Here is a 16739-nt window from a genome sequence, read left to right as displayed (position 1 = left end):
CAGCAGCCTTCCTGTCCACTGCTTTAGGGACACCCACAGCAACGGTCTATCTCTTGTCATGAACAGCACTTTGTTAGGAACCACATCTACTGGGAAAAAATTGTCAGCAGGCTACTGCTTTAATGGAGCGTAGAACCTTCAGAAGATAAAGCATACGCACGTGAACTAGTGAAAAACTGAGAAAGATTTATTGACATAAACTAGAACTATTACAGAAGTACAGAGGAAACTGAGATTGCTACAAGTTAGAATAAGCAAAAAAAGTAAAAAAACAAAAACCTCCTTCATGAAGGAATGGAATGTGAATTGAACCTTGAAATATGGGTAATTTCCAAGTTTAGGACATTTAGTTCCCTCTTCTTCAAATAAATCAATTTACACATAGGTCCTGTGTCGTATTAAAGTTAAACCCTGCATCCCAATTTTCTTTCATTTTTAATTCTGCCACATTATTGCCTTTGCTCACAAAAAGCATTTGAAGAAATTTTACCCTCAGGCTTAATTTGGTAATAAACATTCTTCTTTTCTCTGGTTCCCCAGGGTTTTCTTCTGTTTATTAACATTTGTGATGTCTTAATTTTCTTCAGCTTGAAACATCTGACCACGTGAGCCGAACAGAAGTCAGCAACAACCATGTTTTGATTTACCTGGATAAGGTGAGAGCCCTGCCATTCTATCCCAAAAAAATATGGATAATGAGCTACCTGGGAAGTGAATGAAGGCATTTTGGAGACATCACCTCCATGCTAAAAATTTGAGAGTTCTAACATTAGGTCCAGTGAATATTCTCTCCTTCTCTATTTATATTTCATCTGGCACTATGGGAAGAAATGACTTGTTATAATATTGGGATATGAATATTTCTAGGACCCCATAAGCAAGAAATTCTCCACAAAAGGTGCTCATTAGGTGCACAAGTTATTTTGAAGATACATATAAGGAAGTAACCATTGGGATTAGTCAATTATTATATCAATAGCACATCAAAAAGACAAAAGGGGAATATGCTATCAATCTCAGCAAGGACTTAGACCATAAAACAATGAGACCAGTGCACCAATAAACCAATCTGATTTTATAGTTGTGTGTTGTTGCATAGTTTATTCATTCCTATATTGACGGACATTATAGTTTACAAATTTTATGAAACATAGGCTGCAGTGATCCACCTTTTATATTCCTTTTTGAGTCGACACAAGTATTTCTACAAGATAGAGTAGTGAAGCTGTACTGAATCTCTGATACTTAAAAATAAACACAGCTATTCAAACAATAAAAAGCCTGCATCATTCACCCACTATGAACAGAGCTATGCACTCACATTGATGGGAGTATATGAATAGTTTTAGTTATTTAAGAAACAATTTGGGGAAGTTTTCACCTACTCTGAGAGCTTTTGGCCCAATTTAAGTACCCTGCTAGTTGACAAAAAGTTTTTCCCCAAAATAGATGAATACTTAAATTCACTCAAAGAAGATAGAGGAAAGCTCCCTGGAGAGTCATTTAATTCCCTTTTGCTTTATAGGTGACAAATCAGACCCTGAGCTTGTCCTTCACGGTTATTCAAGACATCCCAGTAAGGGATCTGAAACCAGCCATAGTGAAAGTCTATGATTATTATGAGACAGGTGAGTGAAAGCAAAGTTCACACAGAAATTAAATACCTGATCACAGAAATTTAGATCTGAGGGATGTGTTGGGGCAATTCATTACACTAATCACTCTCATCACTTCATTTTGTCTCTATCAAGTCTGATATAAATATATTATTACTAATACAAAGCACCTGTAAGATATTTAGTTCCCTTTTCTTCAGATAAAATCAACTGTAGGACAATACAAAATTTAAATAAGTATAACATCTGTACTCTTACCCTTCAGGAGTTTAAGGTAAAGGAAAGCATAACATAAAGTATTTGAAAATATAAGACAGAAAGCAGCACATCAAATGAATGATGCTGAGGTTTCTGATGCAATTCTTCCCACAATAAAGATTCTTTCACTGACCTGTAACATAGATGTTCGCTTTCCCTCTCACTTCTCCTGACTACTTTTGTTTTTATTCAGATGAGTTTGCCGTTGCTGAGTACAGTGCTCCTTGCAGCAAAGGTAAGCAATTCATACTCCTTCCAGATGGAGTCAGAACCCCTTTGGCTTGTCCCTCAAATCTCCTGCATAAAATGCTAGCTAAATAGTTCTCACAGACATCATACTGTTCACAGTGCAACTTATTATAGAAAAATACATTTATTGGGAAAGGGTCCCTGATAGTCAGACCTCAGACAGTTCACAGAATTGCATATTAGATAATTTTAAGTAATGGATCTCATTTCCCACTATACTAATTGGATTTCCTCAGGAACCATGCTACCCAGATCTAAAGGAAGGAATATTCACTGTTCTGGAAACCCAAGTCCATCTTAATTTTCTATTCTTTCCACTATCACAGACACTGGAAATGCTTAAAGACCACATCAATGAAAACTGCTTTGCTGGAGTCCCTGTTCCACAGACTCAGGTCTCCATGGGAGAAAAGAGTTTTTATATCTCTGAAGGCTTGTTGAATAAACCTTTTTCTCTAGTCAGCCCATATCACTGTTTACTCATTTATTCAATAAACACTTATTACACTTCCATGTGATTCCCAATAGACTCCTGAGATAAAAATTCACAGCAATCAAGGGCTAAAGGATTTCAAAAAATGAAAAACATTACAGAGGTGGTGGTCACAGTAGGCTTCATTTAGAGGTTGCAGGGAATAGAAGAAAGTATTGGATTATGTAGTAGGAGCATGTAAAGTGAGCTTGGTTATAGGATTACCCTAAGAAAAAGCCAAAGAGTGGATTTATGAGAGAATAAAAGGCTGACTTGACAAGGAAAGACTTTCCACATTAAAGGGAAATATGAAATAGAAAGTTGGATATGTCCAACATTGGGAGGCAGCATAATTAATTGGGACTTGATTTGAATTGGAAGTTACGTGACCTCAGAACCAAATCTGCCATTGACCAATACAAGTGATCAGTCAGTTAACCTTGGGTTTCAGATTCAAGAAAGGATGACAGATTGAAAATGCTGAAGAGGTGATTCAAGTAGAAGTGAGTTTTCCTAGAAGAAAGAATATATAGGATTCAAAGCCCAAATAGGACTGTTACATCTTTTTTCTGCAACTTTGAGCCAGAACCAAAGGATGGATACAAACTCAAGGAGGTATTCAGAGGCATTAAGTATTAAAATCATCCATTATGTGGATGGAGGGGCAGAAGCTTCTGGAGTTTGAAGAGAAGGTCCCTGAAAAGTCCTAGAGTCCTAGTCTTCATCTGGTTGAGTCTGACAGAAGCCTGGATGCTATAAACTAAGAACTCTAAAGGACTTGAAGTTCAAGCACCCTTAGCTCTGTCTCCAGGCTAGGCAAAAGTGAAAGATAAATGTTATCACCTTTGTGCTAGATTCTACTCTAAGCACCTCATAGGTATTAATATATCAACTCTATGAAATAGGTATTCTTAAAACAAATGAGGAGAGTGAGGCACAGAGAGGTGTACCTTGCCCTAAGCTACTCAGCTAGTAAAAGGCTGAACCAGAATTCAATACCAAGAAGTCTGGTTTCCAAGTCCACACTCATAACCTCAAACCATGCTGTCTCTCCAGCCCACTTCAGACAAGAAAGTCAAGAAAAAAACATATTTCAGAGCTGAATAAATGTTATAATTAGTATCAATTAAGCATCCATCTGGGGCATGAAATATTAAAAAATTAGGGGTATGACAAAAGGAAATAACAGGATTAAAATAAATTCTATCAGTTCTAGTCCTTTTTTCTTTGTTCATTGCAAATCATGACTGCAAATGTACTTGAAGAGTGCACTTGTTGCAAATCAATCATTGTGTCTCCTTGGACCAAGGAGATTCATTCCAGAAACACTTACTGATTACTTCCTGTATGTCAGGCACTATATTCCATGCTATGATACAGAATTCAATAAAATGGGATTCCTTCCTTAGAGAAATTACACTGCAGAGTAAATGAAAAAGATACATATTTGGCTTATTATAATACTACATGATAAATACTGCAAACTATTTATTACCAAGACGGACTCCAGGCACAGTGACCTTCTCAAGTTTTGACGTACCACATCCAAGTTCTGATATTCTGGTAATTATCAAGCACTCTCTATGAATTCATTTATAATTTGCTTCATTTTTCTTTCATTTGTATTGTAAGATTTTGGACACTATTTTTGTGACCAGGAAGACCTGGACCCGTGCATCCTCTTGAGCCATGAATTTTCACATTGTGTTCTTTACCCTGGGGAAAGCTCTAATTATAATTGAAAATGGATTTGCCACCAGCCTACTGGTATGAGTAGAATTTTAAAGAGTGACATATCTTGACTACATCGAATTTTGTGAATTGAGATTTACTTTCTGTAAAAGGATGTGGAGACATGACAGTAAGTGAGATAGAGATGTTCAGGGGTCAGTTTATATAGAGTTTTATATTTTATTTTTAAAAATAATAAGGTGCTATATGCTTGCTTTTTTTTTTTTTTTTTTTTTTGCTACGTGGGCCTCTCACTGTTGTGGCCTCTCCCGTTGCAGAGCACAGGCTCTGGACGCGCAGGCTCAGCGGCCATGGCTCATGGGCTCAGCCGCTCTGCGGCATGTGGAATCATCCCAGACCGGGGCACGAACCCGCGTCCCCTGCATTGGCAGGCGGACTCTCAACCACTGCGCCACCAGGGAAGCCCTATATGCTTGCATTTTCTCACATTTGCCTCATCACCAAACTCATCCTTCCCCACCTTGAGTGAGTTGGTCAGAGGCAACCCCGTGCCTCAGGGAAATTGGGTGGTTATGGCAGGAATTCAAAGAGAAAGAAATAGAATACTTGATTCACCTTGCAAGAATAAATGACTTTTATATTTATTTAAACCCCACTGATAAATCAAAAGTTAATCCTGGAAGATTAGAGTATGACAGTTTACTGTATGAAAGAGGTCACAAGAATTCAGAATATGTTAGGAAACATCTAAATGATGGCAAAATATGTGGCTGGAAACAGAATGAGGAAGCACTCTATGTATCATTAAAGAAATATCCCAGGATTATACTGTTAAGAGAAAACAGTAGAGCTAAGAACGGGATACATATTATGGACTCATATTATAAAAAAAGGGTGGGAGGGCTTCCCTGGTGGCGCAGTGGTTGAGAGTCCGCCTGCCGATGCAGGGGATACGGGTTCGTGCCCCGGTCTGGGAAGATCCCACATGCCACGGAGAGGCTGGGCCCGTGAGCCATGGCCGCTGGGCCTGTGCATCCGGAGCCTGTGCTCCGCAATGGGGGAGGCCACAACAGTGAGAGGCCCGCGTACAGCAAAAAAAAAAAAAAAAAAAAAAAGGGTGGGAGAGGAAATGACATGTCCTTTTTTTTTGGAATTAAATAAACTAAGACAAGAATGATACCCACCAGAAAAAAAAAAAAAGCTACTAAAAAAGTATTTACCTTCCTACAGAAACGGTATAAAGTAAGTGGAAGTTTTCAAGGATGGGAAGGAGACCACTTAGAGAATACCATTTAAAATTATTTGACTATTGAACTGTTTGAACATACTTACTATTCTGAAAAGTAAACTAAAATCCAGTGAATAAGAAGCTTAAGTCTAAGAAGAAATATTGAATTCAGTACCTGCCAATCTATACAAGGAGAAAGAATACTTACTCTATAAAGTACAATTAAAGATATCTTACCTCATAATCTTCATTTGGTCTTAAATCCCAAATACTCTTCATATCTTGTTTTGTGAAAAGTATTTTCTTGCTCTTGCTTCACTTTTTCCTCCTTGTCTTTGATTTCTCCTCATCCTTTCCCCAAATGTTTATCCATTTCTCCTCAGCCTTTGTCTACTTAAGAAGACAAGAAACAAGTTCTTTAAAATTGAACAGCACACGTTCACCCTGATCCATCAAATAGTCTTACAATAAAAACCTAACACCTTGGGCCTCCCTGGTGGCGCAAGTGGTTGAGAGTCCGCCTGCCGATGCAGGGGATACGGGTTCGTGCCCCGGTCTGGGAGGATCCCATATGCCGCGGAGCGGCTGGGCCCGTGAGCCATGGCCGCTGAGCCTGCGCATCCGGAGCCTGCGCGTCCGGAGCCTGTGCTCCGCAACGGGGGAGGCCACAACAGTGAGAGGCCCGCATACCGCAAAAAAAAAAAAAAAAAAACCTAACACCTTTACTCCAGTCAGTTCCAATTATGTTATTAGGTTATTTGTGGTTATTCGTTCATTAGTTTCTAGTCATTTGGTTTTCAAAGTTTAGTGTGCATCAGAGTTACCTAGAAGACTTGTTAAAACGTGTCAAAGCACTTGAATAGATATTTCTCCAAAGAAGTTATACAAATGGCATATAAGTACATGAAAGATGCTCAACACTATTAGTCATTAGGGAAACACAAATCAAAACCATAATGAGATACCACTTCATACCTAAAAAATGGCCATAATTATTTTAAAGATTAACGAGTGTTGCCTAGGATGTAGAAAATTGTAACCCTTGTTCCCACAGCTGGTGGGAATGTAAAATGGTGCAGCCACTGTGAAAAAGTATGGTGGTACCTCAAAAAGTTAAACATAAAATTATCATACGATTCAACAATTCCAGTCCTAAGGACACACCTCCAAATAATTGGAAAAGGGAACTCAACCAGTTGCTGGTACACCATTGTTCATTGCAGCATTAGTCACAGTAAGGTGGTAATCAAATGTCCAACAACAGGTGAATGGATAAATAAAATGTGGTATATACCTACAGTGGAAAATTATTCGGCTATGAAAAAAGATAAAGTTCTGACATTTCTACAGCATGGATGAAATTTGAAAACATTATGCTAAGTGAAATAAGCCAGAAACAAAAGGACAAATATTGTATGATTCCACTTACGTGAAATAGCTAGAATACAAAAATTCATAGAAACAGAAAGTAGATTAGAGGAGACCAGAGACTGGGGGCAGGTGGAAGACTGGGGAGCTATTGCTTAGCAGGTACAAAGCTTCTCTTAAGAGTGACAGAAAAGTTTTGCAGATAAATAGTGGTGAGAGTGACAGAAAAGTTTTGCAGATAAATAGTGGTGATGGTTATACAACATTGCATATATGATTAAAGCCACTGAACTGTGCATTTAAATGATGGTTGAAATGGCAACTTTTATATTTTATATATTTCACCATAATAAAAACACAAAAATAAAAAATCCAGTGCTAGGCATATCAGAGTGAAAATTTCAAAAACAAAGAGAACATACATTAGAATGAACAGACCACTCAAAAGCAATAATTGAAGCCAGAAGGTAGTGAAATAATATACTCAAAATATTGAGAGAAAATAACTTCAAATCTAAAAATATATACCCAGATAAATCATCACTTACAAACAAGGGTCCAAAAAAATTTTTTTAGATGAACAAAAGACAGACTGGGAGAAGATATTTTTAATTCAAATAAACAAAGTGTTAGTGTTTAAAAGAGAACAGACTTGTTTAGGGGGAGGGGGTCAGGGAAGGGATGGAGTGGGAGTTTGGGGTTAGCAGATGTAAGCTATTATATATAGAATGAATAACCAACAAGGTCCTACTGTATAGCACACGGAACTATATTCAATATCTTATGATAAACCATAATGGAAAAGAATACTAAAAAAGAATGTATATATATATAACTGAATCACTTTGCTTTTTACAACATTGTAAATCAACTATACCTCAACAAAAAAAGTATTAGTGTCTACACTATATCTTTTAAAGGCTATAAATCATCATGAATAAGACAAATCAATAGAAAAATGGACAAAGGACATGAAACAGCAGTTCACACCTAAAGGAAATATAAGTGGTTGGTAAACACAGGAGTTACCTGGCCTCATTAGTAATCAGAAACATGCAAATTAAAACATTATACACATCACATCAAGAAAAATTTTAAAGCTTGGTAATATTAAATTTGGCAAGGTTGGGACTTCCCTGGTGACCTGGTGGGTAAGACTCTGCGCTCCCAATGCAGGGGGCCCAGGTTCGATCCCTGGTTGGGGAAGTAGATCCCACATGCTGCAACTAAGAGTCTGCATGCCCCAACTAAGAAGTCCGAATACTGCAACTAAGAAGGCTGCATGCCACAACTAAGAGTCCATATGCCGCAACGAAGATCCCGTGTGTCACAAATAAGACCCAGCACAGCCAAAATAATAAATAAATAAATAAATAAATACTATATATTTTTAATTTGGCAAGGTTGCAGAAAGGGATTATATACATTGAAGGGCAATTTGTTAGTATTCTAAAGTATACATACACTGGTAACAATTCCACTTCTGAGTAGCTGCCATAAAGAAATATTCCACGTGTAAATAAGGAGACTACACAAGAATGTTCATTACAGTACTGTTACTAAGAAAAACTAGAAACCACAGTTTGAGTATTAAAATGGCTAAATAAAATGTAGTATTGTGCACTGTAATACTACAGAGAGGATACAATGAATTAACTGGCTCTGAATTAGAACATTCAGAAACTCTTCTTCCATTAGATAAAATTCTTAATCCTTTACACATAAATGGCAATTTTTACCCAGCTGGATCAAGGAAGGAGAGAATCACAGCAAAATCAATGGAAAGTTTATATAATCCCTTAGGCAAAAAAAAAAAAAAAAAAAAAAAAAATTGATTTTCACTTGAAATGTTCAATGAGCAAATTTGCTTAATTTGCCTTAAAACTCAGAAGAAACAGTTTAAAAAAATAGTAAAGCCTGGATTTGAATTCCAGTTTTTTGGGGTTTTTGTTTTCTTTTAATCCCTCTACAATGACTCTATGCTTGTGGACTGTCTTAAAAGATGTCCTTCATGTATCCTTAAAAAAAATGCAGGGTGGCAGAGAAAGAACTTTAGCAGGGGAATAAATGAGCCATTATTTTCACTGGACAATGACCTTGAGTCCTTTTTGGTATAAGATTTTAATTTCCAGAAGTTGACACTCTTACCGATGTACTTTATTTTTCAGGTCATTTTTAGAAATGAATGAAATTACCTTAATTACCAAGTTCAGCTAAAAAAATTAATGAATTATAATTTTATGGATAACAATAGTTTAAAAAGTGTTTATTATGTTTTTCACTTTGTGTATTCTTATTAGTTTCTAATTTAAAACTAGTAAAGGCTTCCCTGGTGGCACAGTGGTTGAGAGTCCGCCTGCCAATGCAGGGGACACGGGTTCGTGCCCCGGTCCGGGAAGATCACGCATGCCGCGGAGCGGCTGGGCCCGTGAGCCATGGCCGCTGAGCCTGCGTGTCCGGAGCCTGTGCTCCGCAGCGGGAGAGGCCACAACAGTGAGAGGCCCGCGTACCACAAAAAAAAAAAAAAAAAAAAAAAAAAATCTACAAACAATAAACGCTGGAGAGGGTGTGGAGAAAAGGGAACCTCCTGCACTGTTGGTGGGAATGTAAATTGATACCGCCACTATGGAGAACAGTATGGAGGTTCCTTAAAAAACTAAAAATAGAACTACCATACGACCCAGCAATCCCACTACTGGGCATATACCCTGAGAAAACCGTAATTCAAAAATAGTCATGTACCACATTGTTCATTGCAGCTCTATTTACAATAGCCAGGACATGGAAGCAACCTAAGTGTCCATCAACAGATGAATGAATAAAGATGTGGCACATATATACAATGGAATATCATTCAGCCATAAAAAGAAATGAAATTGAATTATTTGTAGTGAGGTGGATGGACTTAGAGTCTGTCCTACAGAGTGAAGTAAGTCAGAAAGAAAAAAAACAAATACTGTATGCTAACACATGTATATGGAATCTAAAAAAAAAAAAATGGTTCTGGGGCTTCCCTGGTGGCGCAGTGGTTGAGAGTCCGCCTGCCGATGCAGGGGAAACGGGTTCGTGCCCCGGTCTGGGAGGATCCCACATGCCGCGGAGCAGCTGGGCCCGTGAGCCATGGCCGCTGGGCCTGTGCGTCCGGAGCCTGTGCTCCGCAACGGGAGAGGCCACAACAGTGAGAGGCCCACATACCGCAAAAAAAAAAAAAAAAGGTTCTGAGGAACCTAGGGGCGGGACAAGAATAAAGACGCAGACGTAGAGAATGGACTTGAGGACACAGGGAGGGGGAAGGGTAAGCTGGGACGAAGTGAGAGAGTGGCATGGACATATACACACTACCAAACGTAAAATAGATAGCTAGTGGGAAGCAGCCACATAGCACAGCAAGATCAGCTCGGTGCTTTGTTACCACCTAGAGGGGTGGGATAGGGAGGGTGGGAGGGAGGGAGACGCAAGAGGGAAGAGATATGGGAACATATGTATATGTATAACTGATTCACTTTGTTATAAAGCAGAAACTAACACACCATTGTAAAGCAGTTATACTCCAATAAAGATGTAAAGAAAGAAAAAAGCAAGATATGTTAACTAAGCAAAAATAAAAAATACACTCAAGTAGCTACAGTGAATATAAATACAGACTGGGTCTCTTACTTAAAGGAATCTTATAGTCTAGTTGTGAAGATAATTTTCAAATAAAAAAATGATAATCATTAATCTAAAATGTATGAGTTACAAAGATGTAGCATATACCAGAGATTCTAAAATCTGATTATTGTCCTTTGCAGAATTTGTTTAAAAATGCATATTGTCAGGTCCCACCCTCAGTGATTTAGTTCAGTATTTCTGGAGCTGTGCTCAGGTATCCACTTTTTAAATGAATTCTGCAGCTGATTCTGCCATACAGTCAGTTTTTAGAACCACTCATATTGACTATAAAGGTTATATATTTCTGGGTATGAAAAGATCACTGAGGAAAAGGCAATCATTAGGAAAACTTCTTGAAGATGCTAGGGCTTATGTTGGACCTTAAAGGAGGGCAAGATTCAAATATAGAGGGGCCTGTTTCTTCCCTTCCTTGTATCTGTAGATACACAGGGAACCATCCGGTCTCCAACATGGTGATTGTTGATGTAAAGATGATATCTGGTTTCATTCCCCTGAAACCAACAGTGAAAATGGTAAGTAGATCCTAGGTATTTGAATTTTCTGTATCCCCAGCGTACAACCATACCAACAGCATCCTCATAAGGTCAACTTGTCAAAACAACATTGGTCCTAATTAAAGAAACTGAATTTATTTGGTACCCAGCATATGTTTAGCATAGTGCTAAGTACCAATACAAGAAATAGAAGAAAGATGTCTGAATTAATTGAGCCTACATTCTAGTTAAGAATATTTAGAAATGGGTAACTGAAACCGTCAAATAACATTTTGGGACAAGATGTAATTAAGTACCAAAACTATTGGTATAGTCTTCAAATACTGTGAGAATTGAGAAAAAATTGAGATCAGTGTTAGTTAGAATAGATAAAGATATCTTCAGCTCCACACCCATGAGTAAGTTTTCCGTGCAGAGAGCAGGGCAGCCTAGCAGCTAAGAACACAAGCTCTGGGGCCAGACTTCCTGGGTTCAAATCCTGGTTTGGCTATTTACTGTGTGACTTAGGGCAAGTCACTTCACTTTGCTATGCCTCAGTCCCCTCTTCTGTAAAAAGGGCATAACAAGTGCCTGTCTCATAGGGTTGCGGGGAGGACTGAATGAGATAAAGACACAATGAATGCTCAGAGCTGTGTTTGAATTAATGTAAACTATTATTATTAGTTGTAACTTTAGAAAAAAAAAGATACCTTCACAAATAATCTCAGATGAGTAGTTATCTTACTTGAGGCTACTTCTCCCTTACCTTCAAACTGAAGCCAAGGACACCTGTTACTGAGTCATATGAATATTCAGTCTTACATCTGATGTATTGGTATTCACAATTTTCTATATATGTTTCCATTCTACTGGATGAGTATCTGCAAACCTCATTTCAAGGAATTCAATCCCAGCTTCCTCTTTGTACATACTTCAGTCCCATAGTCCGCTTGTCTCTTAGTACCCCAAGGGCTGCATTTATTCAGTAACACTGGTGATTTCTCTCATTTCCCTCGGCTTGAACTATCATGCCACATGAGCAGGACAGAAGTGAGCAACAACAATGTCTTGATTTACCTGGAACAGGTAAGGGCCCTGCAGCGTTGCTAGACACATCCAGGTGGATAGTCCTTTCAGATGGGTCTCTTCACCTAGGAGGTGCATGGTATGAGAAGAGCAATCACGAGGAAAGCCTTTTTGAAAATCACATCCTTTCTGTTCCATTAGATAATATTTTAAATTCTCTTTCCTCATTACAGGCTTCCCTGGAGTTTGGAGCATCAGAAGTATGGGGGTTGGGGGGGCCAGAGGATATGGATTTGTTTGTACTAAAATAGGAATATGAGTATTTCTGCTTACTTCAGGTAGACGCTCTTTTCCGCAAACAGGCCTGATCATCTAGAAGCCTACTTGAAAAGTTGCTGATTAAGGGTAGGAAGTGTTCCCAGGAGTTGGCCAATGATTATGTCAACCTCACCTTAACATAAATATATACAAAAAATTAGATGTAGATAGATAGGCAGATAGACAAGTAGATAGGTAGGTAGTTAGATATATAGATATGTAGATACATAGATACATAGATAGATATAGACAGATAGATGATATATTATCAGTCTAGATGTATTAATCACAGTCAGTTTTATCATAATGTAATTGATTTCATTAGCAACACAAGAAACCACTGTGATTTTGTACATGTATGTTTATACTTTGAAAAATGTCTGTTTTCTAAATATTTGGAAACATTACTATGGATAGAGTCAGTCTGCCAGTGAAAAGAATTTTTCTCTCACTATGAGCAGAGCCATGTATGGGACATTATGGAGGAATATGAATTGTTTTAATTGGTTAAAAATCTGGTAAATTTTCATTACTCTAAGGAGCTCTTCTCTAGCTACTCAGGTTCCTACTCTAAAATCTTTATCGCCATCCTCCTAGGTGGGAAGTTAGGGAGCACAGCTGGTTTGAGATTGAACTCTGTCAGCCAACTAAGAACTGTTCCTCAAAGAATGAAGATTGAATGGTGCCAAAGGAAAAGAGGTGAGGTCTCTCTGATTCTGGATTATTCTCCCTTTCTTTTTTCAGGTAACCAGTCAGACACTGAGCTTTTCCTTCTCAGTTCTGCAAGACATCCCTGTAAGAGATCTGCAACCTGGTATTGTGAAAGTCTATGCCTACTATGAGACTGGTGAGTAACAGAGGACTAAGAACCCTGAGTAACCTCAATCCATAATAAAGGAATTAGAGTGTGACAGACATTTGTAAGTAAGCCCTGTTTTCAACATATTCTGTTACCTTATTCCTGCTGCCTTGGCCTATAAAACTACTACAAAAACTACCTACAACATAAGTCTGCCAATCATGCAAAAATTTCCAAGGGACTAAGAGTTTTACAAAGAAATATATACAGATAAAGAGATATATAAATCTCCTTTAAAAGATGCTATAACAGGGCTTCCCTGGTGGCTCAGTGGTTGAAAGTCCGCCTGCCGATGCAGGGGACACGGGTTCGTGCCCCGGTCCGGGAAGATCCCACGTGCCGCGGAGCGGCTGGGCCCGTGAGCCATGGCCGCTGAGCCTGCGCGTCCGGAGCCTGTGCTCCGCAGCGGGAGAGGCCACAACAGTGAGAGGTCCACGTACCGCAAAAAAAAAAAAAAAAAAAAGATGCTATAACAATGCAAAGTAATAAATAAGAGCCTGGAGAATTATACAGATAATTAGGGGAGGAAATTAGAGATAGGAAGAGAACAATCCCTTGAATGGTCAACGAAGACCAAACAAAGAAAATAAAATCTGAGTTGTAAGATAAAACGTAGGTGTTATTCTGATTGGTGGAGAGGAACATGCTGAATGCCGCAGACTAGGAGAAAACGATAAGAAAATATCATGAAGGGGGAAAGAAGCAAATATCAAAGCAGAACTGAAAGGACACACACCTACAGTTATCCCCCTTATACTTTGCTTGAACAACTGCAGTGTGGTCAGCCCTTCATTTCTCTCACAGAGAAGGGGATTATGTCAATGGTACCAAGAGTGGAAATCCCAAGACCACTCTTGTCTACTTCCCCAGCAAGCCGACATTTCTGCAATGATGCAGTTCCTGATTCAGTGAAGTGTGCAGTCCTGATATGTCAAAACCTCTCCATGAAACCCTGTCCCACTGAAGCTCCCATTCTCAAGGTTTTCCCCCATCGTGTCTTTCAGATGAAGCAGATTTGGCTGAGTACAGTGCCCCCTGCAACACAGATAAGCCGTCTGTGTTCCATGTGTCAAGCCTTTATTTTGCTCTTAAAGCCAGTCCTGCTAAATACAAAATCATCTACATCTTTTTGTAGTTGATCTCAGATTCCTCATACCGCATAATAACACAGAAATATACAGCTTGGGAGAAGAGTACTAACTCTCTGAAAGATTTATTTCTAATTCCTTTATCAGAAGAGTCTGTATTGGTCTTCCCTGGGGGCGCAGTGGTTGGGAATCCGCCTGCCAATGCAGGGGACACGGGTTCGAGCCCTGGTCTGGGAAGATCCCACATGCCGTGGAGCAACAAAGCCTGTGCACCACAACTACTGAGCCTGCACTCTAGAGCCCGCTAGCCACAGCTACTGAAGCCCACCCGCCTAGAGCCCGTGCTCTGCAACAAGAGAAGCCACTGCAATGAGAAGCCCACGCACCTCAGCAAAGAATAGCCCCCACTCGCCACAACTAGAGAAAGCCCGCGCGCAGCAACGAAGACCCAACGCAGCCAAAAATAAATAAATAAAATTTATTAAAAAAAAAAAAAAAAAAAAGAAGAGTCTGTATTGATTGTAGGGTGGATATTTGATGGATCCCAATCTCAACCACAGCCAGTTTGGTTTCCTTTAGTAAGCCCTGTCATTCATATCCAACTAGAATTATATTCACCCCTGTCAAGCCCTAAATCATCCTGTTTACTTTCTTCTCTCCACAGACACAGAGCAAGGAAATGTTTGAGGCCCATATCTATAGACTGGGCTTTGCTGGAATCCTCAGAACCAGGACTCTTTGAAAGGATTGTTTTCTGTCTGCAATACAGATGCTAAACAAGGATGGTAAATAAATATATACTTCCAGAGAGTATCTACCATTGATTCCTTCTTCATTTAATGTAAATTTACTCCAAGGTCACTTAGTGCTGTGCATTGTACCCTGTATTTCTAATGAACAAATGATGACATTCTATTTGAGGTGATAACGTGTAGTATAAAAACTGGAATAATTCAGAACAGCTTCAATCCTGCAGAACTTCAGAATACTCAAAATAAATGTAACAGCAATCTGAGAAATCTTTACCTCCAAAGAAGTTTTTTGGTGGTTAGATTAGTGACAAGAAGAGTATAAAGTATACCTGGGTGTATACTTTTTACAAAGTCATAAAGTGTACTTTTTACGAAGACATAGAGTGTACTTTACGCCAGGTAAAATGACTGGCCTGACTAGACAGGAGTTCCATGTTGTAGGATGCTAAAAATTACTTCATTAATAAGTTATGTTAAGGTGGGAGACAGAAAACTATTACGCTAATTTCTCTGAAGTAGGAATTCATTGGCCTGACTTCTAGCCCAAAATCTGCCACTGACCATGTGTCTGACTTTCAATCAACCAGCTAACCTCTAGATATCAATTTCATGTATAAGAGAGAGTCTGATGTTACTGAAAAAGTGACAAATAAGTATGGGAACAAGGTTTCTGAGGAGATAAGAAAATGTAGAAGCATAAAAAGAGGTATAAGGGTTGACAATTTTTTTAAGCCAATACTGAGTGTCTACCATCTGCTAGGCACTGTTCTAAGCATTTTGTTTGTGTTATGGAATTCCATCCTCACAATCACTCTATGAGGGACATACTATGATTAATGCCATTTTAAATATGAGCAAACAGAGGTTTAGGGAAGTTAGAAAGTTCAGAAAGAAGTTTAGAAAGTTTCCCAAACTCCAAGTGTGAAGAAGACAAGATTTGAAGCTGGAAGCTGGGCTTTCTAGTGATAAGTCCATACCCTTACCCACATCCTTCTATCACTTAGTGTGGATGGAGAAGGTTATTTCTTCTTTTGAGATTTCAGATGATGGTAAGAGGCTGAATTCAAAAAGAGAGATGTGTGCAAAGGAAGAGAAATGTATATGGGAGCAGGGAAAAGTAAGAAAAATGGGGCAGAGGAAGCAGGAAAATCAGATGTTAGGGTTTCTGGGAGACCTTCAGGTGAGTTCACATATGAGACCTGCTGGCATTGCCATGTCACAGTTGTCCCTTTCTTGTGTGAAGCATATGGGATTGTAGACTGTGAACAGTGTGGCCCAAGATTTGAATATGCCTTTCCCAAAAGTCAAACTACACTGAGGGAGGAGAAGAGGTAACACTTACAAATTTTTCTTAGAGCCTCTTTATTTAAAGATTATGTTGACTTGTTATCTTTCTTTCTAGAGTATAGAAAAAAAAAGAGCCCTAACCCTTGTACAATGTTGGTGGGAATGTAAATTGGTACAGCCACTGTGGAAAACAGTATGGAGGTTTCTCAAAAAACTAAAAATAGAACTACCCAGCCATTCCACTCCTGGGTATATATCCGAAAGAAACAAAAACACTAATTCAAAAAGACGTATGCACCCCAATGTTCATAGCAGCGTTATTTACAATTGCCAAGATATGAAAGGAACCTAAGTGTCCATCAACAGATGAATGAATAAAGA

General features: G+C 38.8%; 1 protein-coding gene across 1 annotated transcript in view; it reads left to right on the top strand.

Moving 5' to 3' along the window:
• A2M (alpha-2-macroglobulin) overlaps nucleotides 1-14366 on the top strand; it is a 52869-nt gene extending 38503 nt beyond the window's left edge. Inside the window, exons 33-38 of the mRNA XM_060113440.1 lie at nucleotides 588-656; nucleotides 1526-1628; nucleotides 2068-2109; nucleotides 11990-12114; nucleotides 13117-13219; nucleotides 14236-14366. Of these exons, the coding sequence (XP_059969423.1) occupies nucleotides 588-656; nucleotides 1526-1628; nucleotides 2068-2109; nucleotides 11990-12114; nucleotides 13117-13219; nucleotides 14236-14366 (573 nt within the window). The remainder of the gene's footprint in view (nucleotides 1-587; nucleotides 657-1525; nucleotides 1629-2067; nucleotides 2110-11989; nucleotides 12115-13116; nucleotides 13220-14235) is intronic.
• The last annotated feature ends 2373 nt before the right edge of the window (nucleotides 14367-16739 follow it).

Source organism: Mesoplodon densirostris, chromosome 11 (genome assembly GCF_025265405.1).
Source record: "Mesoplodon densirostris isolate mMesDen1 chromosome 11, mMesDen1 primary haplotype, whole genome shotgun sequence".
Taxonomy (NCBI): Eukaryota; Metazoa; Chordata; class Mammalia; order Artiodactyla; family Ziphiidae; genus Mesoplodon; species Mesoplodon densirostris.
This window is presented reverse-complemented; position numbering and strand designations above follow the sequence as displayed.